The sequence below is a fragment of the Pristis pectinata genome, chromosome 2 (genome assembly GCF_009764475.1).
Source record: "Pristis pectinata isolate sPriPec2 chromosome 2, sPriPec2.1.pri, whole genome shotgun sequence".
NCBI classification, from domain to species: domain Eukaryota; kingdom Metazoa; phylum Chordata; class Chondrichthyes; order Rhinopristiformes; family Pristidae; genus Pristis; species Pristis pectinata.
In genome coordinates, this window is record NC_067406.1 from 144787010 (window position 1) to 144804070 (window position 17061).

The 17061-nt window shown below is 42.1% G+C and overlaps 1 protein-coding gene across 9 annotated transcripts in view; it reads right to left on the minus strand.

Annotated features, from left to right (window-relative positions):
• LOC127580854 (polycomb group RING finger protein 3) overlaps window positions 1–17061 on the minus strand; it is a 215606-nt gene that overhangs the window by 45199 nt on the left and 153346 nt on the right. For 7 of the 9 annotated variants that reach the window (XM_052034810.1, XM_052034845.1, XM_052034839.1 and 4 more), the window contains 2 exons: window positions 16332–16412; window positions 10032–10170 (listed from right to left, as the gene is read on the minus strand). In XM_052034810.1, the coding sequence (XP_051890770.1) occupies window positions 10051–10170; window positions 16332–16412 (201 nt within the window). In that variant the 3' untranslated portion in view covers window positions 10032–10050. Of the gene's footprint in view, window positions 1–10031; window positions 10171–16331; window positions 16413–17061 lie in introns of those variants that run through there. The other 2 variants (XM_052034828.1, XM_052034818.1) reach the window with 1 other exon arrangement.

Sequence of the window (17061 nt, forward strand, 5' to 3'; positions counted from 1 at the left end):
AGAAAGCATCCTATCTGGATGCATCATGGCTTGGTACAGCAACTGCTCTGCCCAGGACCGCAAGACATTGCAGAGAGTTGTGGACACAGCCCAGCGCATCATGGAAACCAGCCTTCCCTCCGTGGACTCTGTCTATACCTCTCGCTGCCTTGGTGAAGCAGCCAGCATAATTAAAGACTCTGGTCATTCCCTCTTCTACCCTTTCCCATCGGGCAGAAGATACAGGAGCCTGAGGGCACGTAACACCAGACTTAAGGACAGCTTCTATCCCACTATGATAAGACTATTGAACAGTTCCCTTATACGATGAGATGGACTCTGACCTCACAATCTACCTTGTTGTGACCTTGCAGCTTATTGTCTACCTGCACTGCACTTCACTGTAGCCGTGACACTTTACTCTGTATTGTTATTGTTTTTATCCTGTACTGCCTCAATGCACTGTGTAATGAATTGACCTGTACGATCGGTACACAAGACAAGTTTTTCACTGCACCTCGGTACAAGTGACAATAATAAACCAATACCAGAAGAGATTTAGTTTAATTCAGCATTGTGACCAGCGCAGACTTTGTGGGCCAAAGGGCCTGTTCCTGTGCTGTACTGTTCTATGTTCTATGCAAAGCTATTTCAGACAACAGGTATAATCATAGTCTTCAAAGGTGAATTAGATAGGAAGGTAATTAGATAAGAAATAAAATGCAATCAATGGGAATAGAGTCAGGGAATGGGATAAAGTCAATTACTCATATAAAAATCCCGAATTGCCTCACTAACCTTCTTCTGTGATGTAACGACTTTATCATTTCATGATTCTTTTGTCTTGCTCACTCCTCTCCTCTCCTCCTACCCCCGATGTCCTGCCACCCATCCCTCCCTTGCTCCACCTGTTAGGTTCTGCAATACTTATTTGTGCATTTGTAAAGCAGGTGATCAGCCAGTGAGGAAGAGCAGCATTGTTACAGCCCCAGTCCCAAATGGCTCCACGATGAGAAACGATAGCAACAACAGTTTGATTGTTTCAGAAGGTATGGGCTGCTTGGCTGATTTTGCCACCTGCTTTTTTCAGGATGTGTGCTAACAGTGCCACTGACATATTGCTTCATGCTGCAAATGGAAAGTTCAGCAAAGGCACTGGCTCAGCACACTACATGAACTTAGCCCTAACCTTTAGAATTATTGAAGGTACAGGGTAGTGACTGAATTGATTCCTATTAGATCATAAATATGACCAGCTTCAATATGGCAAGGGAAAGGAATTTTTCATCCAAAACATTAAAGTTGGCAAAACCTTCAGAGCCCCACAGGATCACTGGAAGGTTATAGTGGGTCATAGAGTTAAACAGAACCTGAGCGAGTCCCATCTGCTTGCGTTTGGCCCATTTCCCTCTCAACTTTTCCTATCCATGTACCAAATGATTTTTAACTGTTGTAATTGTACCCACCACTACCACTTCCACTGGCAGCTCATTCCATATACCCACCAACCTATGTGTGAAAAAGTTACCACTCAGCTCCCCTTTAAATCTTTCCCCTCTTGCCTTAAACCTATGCCCGCTAGGCTGTCGTACCCTGGGAAAAAGTGTCCATTCACCTTATCTACTCCTCTCATGATTTTATATACCTCTATAAGGTCACCCAACCCTAAATTCCTATGCTCATGGAAAAAAAAATCTATCTAACCTCTCCATGTAAGTCCTCCAGCCCTCTTTGCACTGTTTTCAGCTAATGACATCCTTCTTATAGCTGGGTGACCAGAAATGCACACAGTATTCCAAGTGTGGTCTCATCAACATCTCGTACAATTGCAACACGAGGTCACAGCTCCTGTACTCAATGCCCTGACCAATGAAGGCAAATGTGCCAAATGCCTTCTTCACCATCTTGACTATCTTGTCGTCACTTTCAAGGAAATATGTACCTGTACCTCCAGGTCTCTATGTTCTATAGCACTGTCCAAGGCCTGCCATTCTCTGTGTATGTTCTGCCCTGGTTTAGCTTCCCAAAAGGCAGCACTTTACACATCTGAGGTAAATTCCATCTGCCACTTCTTGGCCCACTTTCCTGGTCAATCTTGACCCTGTTGTAGTTTTAGGTAACCCTCTTCAGTGTCTGCCACAGACACTCTCCTTCGCCACGATTATCCTCAACACTGGTGCCCCACAAGGCTGCTTCCTCAGCCCCTTACTTTACTCCCTAAACACTCACTGTGTGGCCAGATTCTGCTCTAACACCATTGACAAGTTCACAGATGACACCACCGTAGTTGGCTGGATCTCAAATAACAATGAATTGCAATGCAGGAAGGAGATCGAGAGTCTAGTGGCATGGTGTCATGACAACAACCTTTCCCTCAATGTCAGGAAAACAAAAGAGCTGGTCATTGACGTCAGGAACGGGGGGAGTGGGGGGATGGGGGCGAATGATGCACATGCCTCTGTATGTATCAATGGTGTTGAGATGGAGAAGGTTGAGAGCTTCAAGTTCTTAGGTGTAAACATCACCAATAGCTTGTCGTGGTCCAACCACGTAGACGTTGTGGCCAAGAAAGCACACCAATGCCTCAACTTCCTCAGAGGGCTATGGAAATTCAGCATGACCTCGTTGACTCCACCAGTTTTTAATAATGCACCATAGAAAGTATCCTATCTGGTATGGCAACTGCTCTGCCCAAGACAGCAAGAAATTGCAGAGAGTTGTGAACACTGCTCCGTCCATTATGATAACCAGCCTCCCAATAACCACCTGTCCACTATCATCCTAGAACCTAAGCAAAGCAAGGTAACATGCCTTAATGACTATAGCCTGGTGACTCTGACATCCACCATCATGAAGTGCTTTGAGAGGCTGGTCATGGCACGCATCAACTCCAGCCTCCCAGACAATCACGACCCACTGCAATTCGCCTATTGCCGAGAAAGGTCTCAGGTGGACGCCACCTCCCTGGCCCTACACTCATCTTTGGAGCATCTGGACAATAAAGACACCTACGTTAGACTATTGTTTATTGACTACAGCTCTGCCTTCAATACTATAATTCCAAGCAAACTCATCTTCAAACTCCTAGACCTGAGACCCAACACCTCCCTTTGCAACTGGATCCCTGACTTCCTGACCAACTGTTATGGACTCAGTGAAAGTCCCTTTAAGATAGAGAGTGTGTGTGTATGTGTGTGTGGGGCGTGCTTACGTCAATAGAAGATAAAGGACGTAATGACGTTGTTGAAGAAGTTAGAAGAAGAAGAAGAAGAAGGAGAGAGAGAGAGAGAAGGGAGAGAGACACCAGCCTGCTAGTGTTCTCTCTCGATGGATGAGAAACAATAACTGTGTTTGCCACAGAAATCCATGTATGGAAGTTGGAAGTAATCCAGTGGAGTTCACTTTGTTGCTGACCTGTAGAAGGAAACAGGTATTTGTATGTGGACGACCACGGTTCGGATGCTTTCGGGGTAAGGAAGTCACTACCGAGTAAACACTGAAGTGTCGTTTGGGTTCCATCGTGGAACATTTGGATTTCGTATGTACTCTCTCTATGTTTTTCTACATCTACATCTTATCTTCAGACAACGGTGGTTGTTGAAGAAGCCCTTGCTCATGTTTCACCTTATGGCTTGCGGAACTGAACTTTAAGAACCATTCCGGAACTGGGAGTTTTGGACTTTGTCACACACACACACACGAAGAGTTTAGTTTTGGGGTTAACGTTCGAGGTTTAACATTTTTTGAATTCTAACATACTAACATTTTTACTTTTATTTTATGTATTATCATAAGTAGTAATTAATAAAATAATTTTTAACACTAACTCATGCTCAGTGTGTTTCTTTTGTTGCTGGTTCATGACAAAATTGGGGGCTCGTCCGGGATAGTTCCCAAGGTTAACGAGATTCGTCTGGGATCCAATCCAAAGATTAACGAGTGTCGTCTGGGATCGTTCCCCAGATTGACGAGATTTGTTCGGGATTCAATCCAAAGATTGTTGAGGGAGGTCTGATAAATTCTTTTTAATTGGCTTGTGTGTGTGGAAACCAGCAGCAATGGACATTAAGGCATTTTTGGAGTCACCAACCCAAAAGGGATTGGAGGTGGCGAAAAAGGATGATCTGATAAAGATTGCTACAAGGCTAAACCTTACAGAAGTAAAGCAGTCTATGAGAAAGGCAGATATTCAGAGACTGATAGCTGGCCATTATGTGGAAAAGAAGGTGTTTGAGAAGGAAGTGTTAAAATAGTTTCCTGGCAGTGAAATAGCAATTTCTGAGGCACAGGTGCAGCTGGCAAAGATAGAGGCTGAACGAGAACAAAAGAAATTAGAGGCTGAACGAGAGCTAACTCGGATGAAGATAGAGGCTGATCTAGCAATGAAGCAGATGGAATTGAGGAGGATGGAGCTGGATAGAGAGGAGAAGGAAAAACAGAGGCAGCATGAGTTAAAAATGAAGCGAAAGAGTTTGGAATCTGATTCTGATGATGGGTTTTCAGCCAGCAGGGAGGTTCAATTAGTCCCTCCTTTTGAAGAAGATCAGGTTGATCAGTATTTCCAACATTTTGAAAAGGTTGCTGAGAGTTCAAACTGGCCAAGGAAAGGATGGGCTCTTATGGTACAGAGTGTGATTAAAGGTAAAGCTCAAAAAGCTTATTCTGCTTTGTCTGCTGAGGATGCAGCTGATTATACCAAGGTAAAACAAGCTATTTTGAAGGCCTATGAATTGGTACCTGAAGCTTATAGACAAAAATTTAGAGACTTGAGGAAATCTGCAGATCAGACTTATATGGAATTTGCCAATGGAAAGAGAATATGTTTTGAATGATGGTACATGGCTAAAAATGTAGATGGGGATTTTGATAAATTGAAAGAATTGATACTAGTGGAAGACTTTAAAAGATGTGTTCCAGCTGAATTAACAACATATTTAAATGAAAAGGCAGTGAAAACTTTACAAGAAACTGCTAGGTTGGCAGATGATTATGCTTTAACCCATAAATCCAAATGGGGACAACCTAAAACCTTTCAAAAGAGTTACAAAGACAATCCAGGTAAACCGGAGATTAAATTGGGAGGTAATCAAAAAGGGAAGGATGAAAAGAAGCCAGGGCTGGAGAAACCTGTTGAGCGTACTTGTTATTACTGTAAGAAACCTGGCCATGTGATATCTAATTGTGCCCTTTTGAAGAAAAGGAAGGAAGCTGTGCCCAATGCTTGCTTTCAGGCAATTAAAAATCAAAAAGGTTTAGGAGATGCTGTTAAAGATCAGTCCTTGCAAGAGGTAAAAGCGGAAAAGTTGGAGGAGGTGAGAAAGGAATTCCGTTCTTATGTATCAGAGGGTTTTGTTTCACTGAATGATGAGTCACCCCAGGTGCCAGTGAAAATTCTTAGAGTTACTGGGGCTTGCCAATCTCTCTTGCTGGACAGTGTTTTAAATTTTGGTGAAGAAACTGACACTGATGAGGTAAATCTAGTGCAAGGCGTTACAGATGACACCATATCTGTCCCTTTACACAGGGTGATTTTAAAGTCAAAGTTCGTAGAAGGACCAGTCGAGATAGGGATAAGACCTAGGTTGCCAGTGGAAGGAGTTTCTTTGTTATTGGGAAATGACCTTGCAGATGGAGAAATTGTTCCTGTGGTACGGTTAACGACCAAACCAAGGATTGATGAGTCTGAGAATGATCCAGATGTTTACCCATCATGTGCAGTCACTCGAGCTAGAGCTAAAGAATTAGCCAAGACAGACAGTCCGGTGCAGTCTGATGTGGTTCCTTGTGACAGTCCTAAACAGGAAGAAAATTATGATGCCTTATCTGAAACTTTTCTGTCTTCACTGGAGGATCAACATCCTTATAGTGAGCCTGAATTTAAAGATTTGTCTTTGTCGAGGAAGGATTTTATGGTGGAACAGACAAAGGACCCTGAGTTGACAGAATTGAAAGAAAAAGCACTCTCATGTGAGGAGATTAAAAAAGTGCCAATTGGATACTATGTCAAAAATGGAGTGTTAATGAGGAAATGGAGACCTCCTCATGTTCCTGTTACTGAGGAATGGGAAGTTATTCATCAGGTTGTTGTTCCAAAGGTTTATAGGGATGAGATTTTAAACCTGGCCCATAGTATGCCTTTGGGTGGTCATTTTGGTGTGAATAAAACTGTAGGGAAGATCTTGAAACAATTCTATTGGCCTGGTTTGAGAAAAGATGTGGTGATGTTTTGTCGAACCTGCCACACATGTCAGATGGTAGGTAAACCAAATCAAAAACCCCCTGTGGCTCCATTGAAACCAATTCCTGCTTTTGGGGAGCCCTTTTCGAAGGTGATTGTGGACTGTGTTGGCCCATTACCAAAGTCTAAGACTGGAAATCAGTATTTGTTAACCATCATGTGTGCCACTTCTAGATTTCCAGAGGCAATACCCCTTACAAATATTAAGGCCAAGACGGTGTCAAAGGCTCTTGTAAATTTTTTTTCCTTGTTTGGTTTGCCAAAACAAATCCAATCTGATCAAGGTAGTAATTTTATGTCAAATTTTTTTCAACAACTAGTCTATGAGCTGGGAGCAAAGCAGATTGTATCATCTGCATATCACCCAGAATCTCAAGGAGCTCTGGAGAGATTTCATTCTACTCTCAAAAATATGCTGAAGACTTATTGCTTTGAAAACACCAAGGATTGGGACGAAGGTATCCATTTACTTTTGTTTGCCGTTAGAGAATCAATCCAGGAGTCAATAGGATTTAGTCCGTTTGAGCTTGTATTTGGACATAGGGTGAGAGGACCTTTGGAGTTGTTGAGAGAGCAATGGGTTAATGAGGAAGTGCACTTGAGTCTGTTGGACTATGTCCAAAAATTTAAAACTCGGTTGGAGAGAGTCTGCCAGCTAGCGAGAGAGAATTTGAAAACTAGCCAGATAAGAATGAAGACATATTTTGATAGACATACTCAGCCTAGGACATTTGCAGTGGGGCAAAAGGTGTTGGTATTTTTCCCTAGCCAAAATAATCCCTTGCAATCTCGTTTTTCTGGACCCTATGTTATTGAATCTCGAGTGACTGATTTAACATATATAATCAAAACACCAGATAGACGCAAGAAAACACAACTCTGTCATGTAAACATGCTAAAACCTTATTATGAGAGGGATTCAGTTGTGGCCTTGGTGGATGATGTAAAGGTTGTTTCTAGAATGCCTGATGTTGATGTTGAGGAAGGCCAATTTAGACCAAATATTGTTCCATCGAAACTAAAAAACCAAAATATCCTGGAGAACCTTGAAATGAAGTTGGACCATTTACAAGTTTCACAAAAACAACAGATGAGAGAATTAATTTTAAAATTTAAAAATCTGTTCCCAGATGTTCCAAACAGAACATCGATAATTACCCATGATGTTGATGTTGGGGATGCAAAACCAATCAAACAACACCCATATCGAATGAATGTGGAAAAAAGTAAACTTGTTGATCAGGAAATCAAATACATGTTGGAAAATGATATTATTAGACATTCAACTTCAAATTGGAGTTCGCCCTGTGTTATTGTACCTAAACCTGATGGAACTGTTAGATTTTGCACAGATTATAGGAAAGTGAATGCTGTAACAAAGTCAGATGCTTACCCTATTCCTAGGGTGGATGATTGCATAGATAGAGTGGGAAAGGCAAAATTTCTCACAAAGATTGACTTATTAAAAAGGGTACTGGTGTGTTCCATTAACAGATAGAGGAAGGGAGATTTCAGCCTTTGTAACCCCTTCTGGATTGTATGAATACAATGTTTTGCCATTTGGAATGAAAAATGCTCCGGCAACATTTCAAAGAATGATTAATTCAGTGATTCATGGGTTAAAACATACAGATGCCTACATTGACGACTTAGTGACTGGGAATGATACTTGGGAAGATCACATCTCTGCGTTAGAAAGGTTGTTTGAAAGATAGGCAGCAACACTTGGCACCTAGTCATTGACTTCAGAAAGGGGGGCAGTGCAAACGCTCTTGTTTACATCAACGATGCTGAGGTCAAGAGGGTTGAGAGCTTCAAGTTCCATGGAGTGATCACCAATAGCCTGTCCTGGCCCAACCACGTAGACACCATGGCCAAGAAAGCTCACCGGCACCTCTACTTCCTCAGGAGGCTAAAGATATTTGGAATGTCCCCTTTGAGCCTCACCAATTTTTATCAATGCACCATAGAAAGCATCCTATCCGAATGCATCACGGTTTGTAGGGCAACTGCTCTGCCCTTGACCGCAAGAAACCGCAGAGAGTTGTGGATACAGCTCAGCTCATCACAGAATCCAGCCTCCCCTCCATGGTCTCTGTCTACACTTCTCACTGTCTCGGTAAAGCAGCCAACATAATCAAAGACCCCCCTCCCAAATGGGACATTCTCTCTTCTCCCCCATCCCATCAGGCAGAAGATAAAAAAACCCTGAAAGCACGTCCCACCAGGCTCAAGGACAGCTTCTATCCTGCTGTTCTAAGACTATTGAACTGTCCCCTAGTACAATAAGATGGACTCTTGACCTTACAATCTACCTCGTTATGGCCTGTAACACTACATTCCGTATTCTGTTATTGCTTTTCCCTTGTACTACCTTGATGTACTTATGTTTTGAAATGATCTTTATGGATGGCATGCAAAACTAAGTTTTTCACTGTATCTCAGAAAATGTGATAATAATAAACCAATTCCAATTCCACCACCAATTTTGGTGTCATCTGCAAACTTTCTAACCATGCAAACTACATTGTCATCCAAATCATTAATATAAATGACAAACGACAGTGGACCCAGCACTGATCCATGTGGCACACCACTGGTTACAAGCCTCCAATCTGAATAACAACCCTGGCCTACCACCCTCAGACTCCTACCGCCAAGCCAATTTTGTATCCAATGGTTAGTTCACCCTGGATCCCATGTGATCTAACCTTCCAAATCAGTTTACCATGTGGGACCTTGTCAAAGGCCCTGCTATAGTCCATGTAGAAAAATGTTTTCTGCCCTGCCCTCGTCAATCCTCTTGGTCACCTCTTCAAAAAACTCAATCAAATTCATGAGACACAATTTCCCACGAACAAAGCCGTGCTGGCTGTCCTTAATCAGCCTTTGCCTTTACAAATGAGGCAGATCCTGTCTCCCAGAATCCTCTCCAGTAAATTTCCCGCCACTGATGCTAGGCTGACTGGCCTGTAATTCCCTGGATTGTCCTTGCAGACCACCTTAAATGAAGGCAAAACATTAGCCGCCCTCTGGTACCTCACCTGTGGCTAACAATGATACAAACATCTCTGCATCTCTGCCAGGCCTCAACAATTTGTTCCCTACCTTCCCTAGGATATTTTGGTCACGCCCTGAGGATTTATCCATATTGTTGCACTTCAAGGCTGCCAGCACTTCCTCTTTTGTAATGTGTATACGTTCCAATACATCACCATTCTCTTCACAGAATTCCTGAGCTCTCATGACCTCCTCCATGGTAAATACAGACAAAAGTATGAATTTAAAACCTTGCCCACCTACTGTGGCTCCACACACAGATGACCACATCGACCCTTAAGGAGCCTTATTTTCTTCACTCTCTCTACACTCACGGCTGTGTGGCTAAGCACAGCTCAAACGCCATCTATAAATTCATCGATGACACCACTGTTGTTGGCAGAATCTCAGATGGCAATGACGAGGCGTACAGGAGTGAGATAGATCGGCTGATTGGTGTTGGTTTATTATTGTCACTTGTACCGAGGTACAGTGAAAAACCTTGTCTTACAAACCGATCGTACAGGTCAATTCATTACACAGTGCAGTTACATTGAGTTAGTACAGAGTGCATTGATGTAGTACAGGTAAAAACAATAACAGTGCAGAGTAAAGTGTCACAGCGACAGAGAAAGTGCAGTGCAATAAGGTGCAAGGTCACAACAAGGTAGATCGTGAGGTCATGAGGTCATAGTCCATCTCATTGTATAAGGGAACTGTTCAATAGTCTTATCACAGTGGGGTAGAAGCTGTCCTTAAGTCTGGTGGTACGTGCCTTCAGGCTCCTGTATCTTCTACCCGATGGAAGAGGAGACACAACTCTCTGCAGTTTCTTGCGGTCCTGGGCAGAGCAGTTGCCGTACCAAGCCGTGATACGTCCAGATAGGATGCTTTCTATGGTGCATCTGTAAAAGCTGGTGAGAGTCAAAGGGGACAAACCAAATTTCTTTAGCCTCCTGAGGAAGGAGAGGCACCGGTGAACTTTCTTTGCCGTGGCTTCTACATGATCTAACCAGGACAGGCTGTTGGTGATGTTCACTCTCAGGAACTTGAAGCTGTCAACCCTCTCGACCTCAGCACCATTGATGTAGACAGGTGGTTGAGTGGTGTCGCGACAACTTTGCACTCAGTGTCAGCAAGACCAAGGAAATGATTGTGGACTTCAGGAAGGGGAAGTCAGGAGAACACACACCAGTCTTCATTGAAGGGTCAGCGGTGGAAAGGGCGAGCAGCTTCAAATTCCTGGGCGTCAACATCTCAGAGGATCTATCTTGGGCCCAACACATTGATGCAATCACAAAGAAGGCATGCCAGCGGCTCTACTTCATTAGGAGTTTGAGGAGATTTGGTATATCACCAAAGACTCTTGCAAATTTCTACAGATGTATGGTGGAGAGCATTGTAACTGGTTGCATCACCGCCTGGCATGAAGGCTCCAATGTGCACGATCGAAAGAGGCTGCAGAGAGTGTAGACTCAGCCAGCTCCATCATTAAGGACATCTTCAAGAGGTGGTGCCTCAAGAAGGCAGCATCAATCATTAAGGACCCTCACCACCCAGGGCATGCCCTCTTCACGCTACCACCATTGGGAAGGAGGTATAGGAGCCTGAAGACCCACACTCAGCATTTTATGAACAGCTTTTTCCCCTCCGCCATCAGATTTCTGAATAGTCCATGAACACTACCTTTTTTGCACTCTATTTATTTTTGAAGCTTATAGTAATTTTTTATGTCTTTAAGTCTTGCATTGTACTGCTGCCACAAAACAACAGATTTCACAATATATGTCAGTGAATATTATTCTGATTCTTAACATGCTTGTACAATCTCTTTGGATTCTCCTTTACCTTTAGCCATCTTGTGTCCTCTCTTTGCCCTCCTGATTTCCCTGAGTGTAGCCCTACATCCCTTATACTCCTCAATGAATTCTCTTGATTTCAGCTGCCTGTACCTGACATGTGCCTACTTCACTTTCCTGACCAGAGCCTCACTGTCCCTCGTGAACCAAGGTTCCCTACCCCTGCCAGCCTTGCCCTTCACTCTGACAGGAACATGTTGGCCCTGAACTCTCTCTGTCCCACTTGCCAGACATCCCTTTACTTGCAAACAGCCTCTCCAATTAACCTTTACCTGTCTAATGCCATCAAAATGAGCCTTGCCCCAACTTATGACTTTAACTCGTGGACCAGTCCTGTCCTTTTCCATAATTATTTCAAAATAATAGAATTATGGTCACTGGTCCCAAAGTGCTCCCCCACTGACACTTCAATCACACTCTGCCCCATTTACGAATAGGAAATCCAGTATTTTCCCCTCTCTAGTAGGGCCATCTACATATTGCTTGAGAAAATTTTCCTGGGCATACTTTGCAAATTCTGCCGATCCAAGCCCTTAACTATGGCAGACGCAGTCATTATTATACAAGTTAAAATCACCTACTATTACAACCCTACACTTCTGCAACTAAGTGCAATCTCCCTACATATTTGATCCACTAACTCCTGCTGACTAGTATGGGGCTATAGGACAATCCCATGAACATGATCACTCTCTTTTTATTTCTGTATTAGACCCATATAACCTCACTGGGTATTCCCCAAGAATATCCTCTCTAGGTACTGCCATGATGTTCTCCCTAAATCAAAAAAGAATGTCCCCCTTCTCTATCATGCATGTAGCATCTGTGCCCTGGAACATTGAGCTGATACTCCTGACAATCCCTCAACCATGTTTGTGCATAAACTCTTCAACAATTAGCTGAACTGTTTATCTTGAGTGTTTTTTTTATATAAATTATATTTTATGGCTAAAATGAACAGTTTTTGTTGTTAAAGACTTCCTCACTTCCTGAAGGAAAATAATGAAAAGGTCTTTACATATCGTTCAGATCTCACTGCCTTCCTGAGGTCCTCCAGTCAGACATTCCCACCGATGGTGTTCCCACCGACGTTAATTTCTTGAAAGGGAGTGCACAATATGGAAATTTCAAAATGTCACCTTCGGCTGCAAGATTGAGAAACACACTGCCGATGCATTCCTCTGACCTTGCTCAGAGATGGTGACACATGCTAGCGTAGCTTGCTGGCTCGGCCTAAGCATAAGTAGTAGAAAAAGGAATAGGCTATTTAGCCCCTTGTGCCTGTTTCACTATACAATAAGATCACGGCTCATCTTTGACCTTACTGCCAATTTCCTGCACTAATTCCTATTCCAATCCATCACAAAAACCAGCCTCCCCTCCACTGACTCTGTCTACACTTCCTGCTGCCTCAGGAAAGCAGCCAACATAATGAAGGACCCCTCCCACCTCAGACATTCTCTCTTCTCGCCCATCAGGCAGAAGATACAAGAACTTGAGAACATATACCACCAGGCTCAAGGACAGCTTCTATCCTGCAGTTATAAGGCTCTTGAATGGACCTCTTAGACATTAAGGATGAACTCTTGATCTCTCAGTCTACCTTATCATGGCCTTTGCACTTTACTTGTCTACCTGCACTGCACTTTCTCTGTAATTGTAACACTATATTCTGCATTCTGTTTTTTTTTCCCTTTTGTATTACCTCAACGTAGTTATGTATGGAATTATCTGTCTGGATGGCAAGCAAACAAAAGTTTTCCAGTGTTATCTCAGTAAATGTGACAATAATAAACCAATTACCAATCCCCCTCGATCCCCTTAATATCTAAAAACCTATCGATCCGTCTTCAACATATTCAGCGACTGGGTCACTGTGAGTGTCTGTGATTGCTTCAGGGCCAGCAGACCTTGCAACAGTAAAGACATGAATGCTTGCAGAGGTGACTCCAGACTAATCAACATTAACGTAGGTGTAGAAGGGATTGGAACATTAACTGATGGCACACATCTGGTTTTATTTGCTTCAAACGTTTAGCTATTTATCTCTTACAACAGTCTCTGTTTCAAATAATTCCTGCTGCAACACACTGCTAGAAAAGACATTTCTTCTTGGCTCATTCCTCACAGAAGCACAGAATGGTTACAGAATGAAAGAAGGCCATTTGGCCCACCAGGTCTGTACCAGCACTACAGGAGAGCAATCCAGCTAATCCAACTTCCTTGCTCTCTCCGTCTCAATAAAATTTGAAGTTTCTAATACTTTTTATTTCCACTATCCTCTTTGCTTCCCTCATTTCAAGTGATCAAAAAATAATAATTTCAGAGGCTGGCTCAATTAGAACTTGATACATGACATGGTGTGCTGATGCTTCTGTGTAATAAATGTTAGGCAATTGATGTTACATATAGCAGTCACCGCAACCACAAATACACCATGTTCCTCATTCTGCTCTTTGCTGTGTGCAAACTGGTTGAACCAGGTTAAAAAGCACCTCATTAAATAGAACATAGAACACTACAGCACAGTACAGGCCCTTTGGCCCACGATGTTGTGCCGACATTTTAACCTGCTCGAAGATCTATCTAACCCTTCCCTCTGTTACGGATTAGGTTACTATTTGGTGAATGTCCCTTTAAGACATAGTACAGTATTGTGTGTGTGTGTGTGTGTGTGTGTGTGTGTGTGTGTGTGTGTGGCGTCATTACGACAACAACAGGAGATAACGTGCTGACATTTTGGTTCAGTCAGAAAAGAGAGAGAGGAAGAGAAACACACTGCCTGATGGTCTCTGTATCAATGGATGAAAAACAATAACTGTGTCTGTCACTACAATCCACGTATGGATTTTTGGAATAATCCAGTGGAGTCCACTTTGTCGTTAACCTGTAGAAGGAAACAGGTATTTGTGTGGACGGCCACGTCTCGAATTCCTTTCGGGGTGGCAGATACTTCGAACAAAGCAGTGGAGATCATCAGTGACTGAGGTGTCGTATAGGTTCCATTGTGGAACATTTGGATTTCGTAATTCCTCTCTATTCTCTCTCTACATTTTCTCTTCAGTCAATGGTTGCTTTTGAAAAAGCCTTTGCTCACGTTTCACCTTATGGCTTGCTGAACTGAACTTTGAGAACTATTCCTGGACTTGGAGTTTGGGAATTTGCCACACACACACTTCGAGTTTAGTTTTTTTGGGGGTTAATGTTTAATATCTAACATTTTTACTTTTAACATTCTAACATTTTCACTTTTATTTTTCTTTTTATCATAAGTAGTTATTAATAAAACATTTTCTAACACTTATACATGACTCGGTGTGTTTCTTTTGTTGTTGGTATATAAAATCTCCCACATAGCTCTCTATTTTTCTATCATTCATGTGGCTATCTAAGAGTCTCTTAAATGTCCCTAATGTATCTGCCCCCACAACCTCTGCCGGCAGTGTGTTCCATGCATCCACCACTCTCGGCGTAAAAAAACTACCCCTGACATCCCCCTTATACATTCCTCCAATCACATTAAAATTATGTTCCCTCGTGTTAGCCATTGTCACCCTGGGAAAAAGTTCCTGACTGTCCACTCGATAAATGTAAGTATTGTAGAGATAAATGTAAAGTACTTTGCTGCCATTTTGATAATTTTATAAAATGTTACATAACTTCACCTATTTTACTGTAGTGTGTAAAACATAAGTTTCTCTAACCTTTAATTTCTGCATCCTTTCCAAAGCAAATATTCAAACTGTTGTGTAACCTTTGGCCCTCCATTCACTACGAGTTAGGATACAGGCAGCAGAGTTTGAATAAGCTCAAGCTTACGAAGGGTGGTAGATGGGAGACTGTCGAGAGAGCATCGGAAGAGTCTGGAGATAACAAAGGTGTAAAGAATTTTTGAGGCAGGGCCAGAGACTGGTGATGCTATTGAGGTGGAAATGGGCATCAGAAGTTCAACTCAAGATAAATTTGACTCCAAGATTCTAAACAGTGTAGGTCAACCTTAGCAAGTTGCCCAGGAAAGGGATGATGTGGAAGAAGACCAAAATCTAGACCATCGTTCTCAAACCGGCAGCTTCGTAACCATGTGAAAGCTAATTAAGTCATAACCAAAAGGCTACCATGGAAAAGTGTTTGATTGTGGAAAATCTATTCTGCAAGTAAGTATCACTCAACTTCCACTGAACATTTTTGTACTGAATTTCCTCAGTAGCCCTCAGAGTACAGGTCCCAAGATAGTTTGCATTTTTGTATCATTGGAAACAAGCAACAATTAAAAGTGTTCCAATTACATTGAGCTACACACTAGGAAGGGAGGAATCTATGAACATCAGCACAGTGGAAAAATCAGTTCGTTGTAATTTGTACAGAGATGATTTCTTGGTGAAAATGAAAGTGAAGGCAGTAGTATCAAAGAACTTTCAGACAACTCGCTACACTGACAATGTTAAATCAAACCAGACTGACCTACTTTAAAGAAGACAGAAGAGATTGCACATGCTGGAATCTGGAACAAAAAAAATGCTGGAAGAACTCTGTGTCAAGCAGCATCTGTGGAGGCAAAAGGTGTAATAATTCTACCCAAAATGTCAACATACACCTTTTGCCTCCACAGATCTGGTGTTTTTTAAGTATAAAATAATGTGACATTAATGAGAGTGCTGCTGTAAATTCTCACACTTGTTTTTCTGGGTTTCCTTCTCCCCCATATCATTTATTTCTGCTTGTTTTTCCTGAAAGCACTGAGAATAAAGTACTGTGGACATTGTTTACTTGATATTTTTGGCAATGGTGAAGGCATCACCACTGATCCTGAGATCTATCTGTATTTCTGTCAGGATTGGAAGACAGCGTCACTGCCTAATTTCCATCCTCACCACTACACCAACCCCCATCTCCATCACACCAACCCAACTGCAGGTGACTTTGCTCCTCTCTCCAATACCCTCCTCATGATATTTATACTGTTAGCTATGTATGACTGAGTGACACAGATCACGAATCAAACTGGAATCCCCATAGCTTGCAAAATTTAGCAACTCATTACTTTAATCAGTCGAACACATCTACAAGTAAGGTATAAGATATAAAAACAAGTTATAACTAAATATATCATCCCCATCGATAATAAGGAATCAATGGACCACTGATTGGAAAACCTTCTAAAATTTAAAATACAGAATCCATTGACCATTATAAAAGACAACGCAATAGCTGTTTACCTTAAATCTCCATCGAGTGACAACAACAAACTTCAAAGTATGATCCTTTCCAAGTATTTCTTCATTGCATAGAATATCCAGCTATGGAGCAATAACAAGAGCAAGAAGTCACACCAGCATGACACATTATATTACAAAAGACATTTGTTGTCTTAGAGTCAAATCCTGCCCAGTCTAAGGAACCGCAAAGGTAAAGGTGCATAGTGACTTGAAAGGAATGCAACTTTAACAGAATGCTAATGTGGGAATTTGGTCAGAAAAGGAATTCACTGCTGTGGGAGGAGGATGAGCTGCTCTGCACTTCAATACGTATATTGTTGAAGACTTGTTGAAGACTCGAGCAGTAAATATTTAAAATTTTGTCTGGTGCTTATTGTGTATTTCTTTAAAAATAAGACTTACAACAGCCTGAAACACTGCTGAATTATGAATGTCAGTGTCCTGGGGTTGGGATAACTGAGCTTCTCCAAAAGCCACAACCACTTTCCCTTGTGCAAAACATCACTCTACCCACTGGAATGATTTCCTTTTGATTCCTTGCAATCAAAGTTAACCAGAGCTCTTTGAATGTACAATTTGACACCATTCTATGGTGTTACAATGGGGCCACAGAGATTACTCAGTAACCAGGGTACTAAGGCCTAGCAAGCATGCCTGCTTGTAACAGGGAACTGATGATGCTGGAACTATGCTGAGAGGCTACATTTGTACATTTAGTGTGTTTTCTATC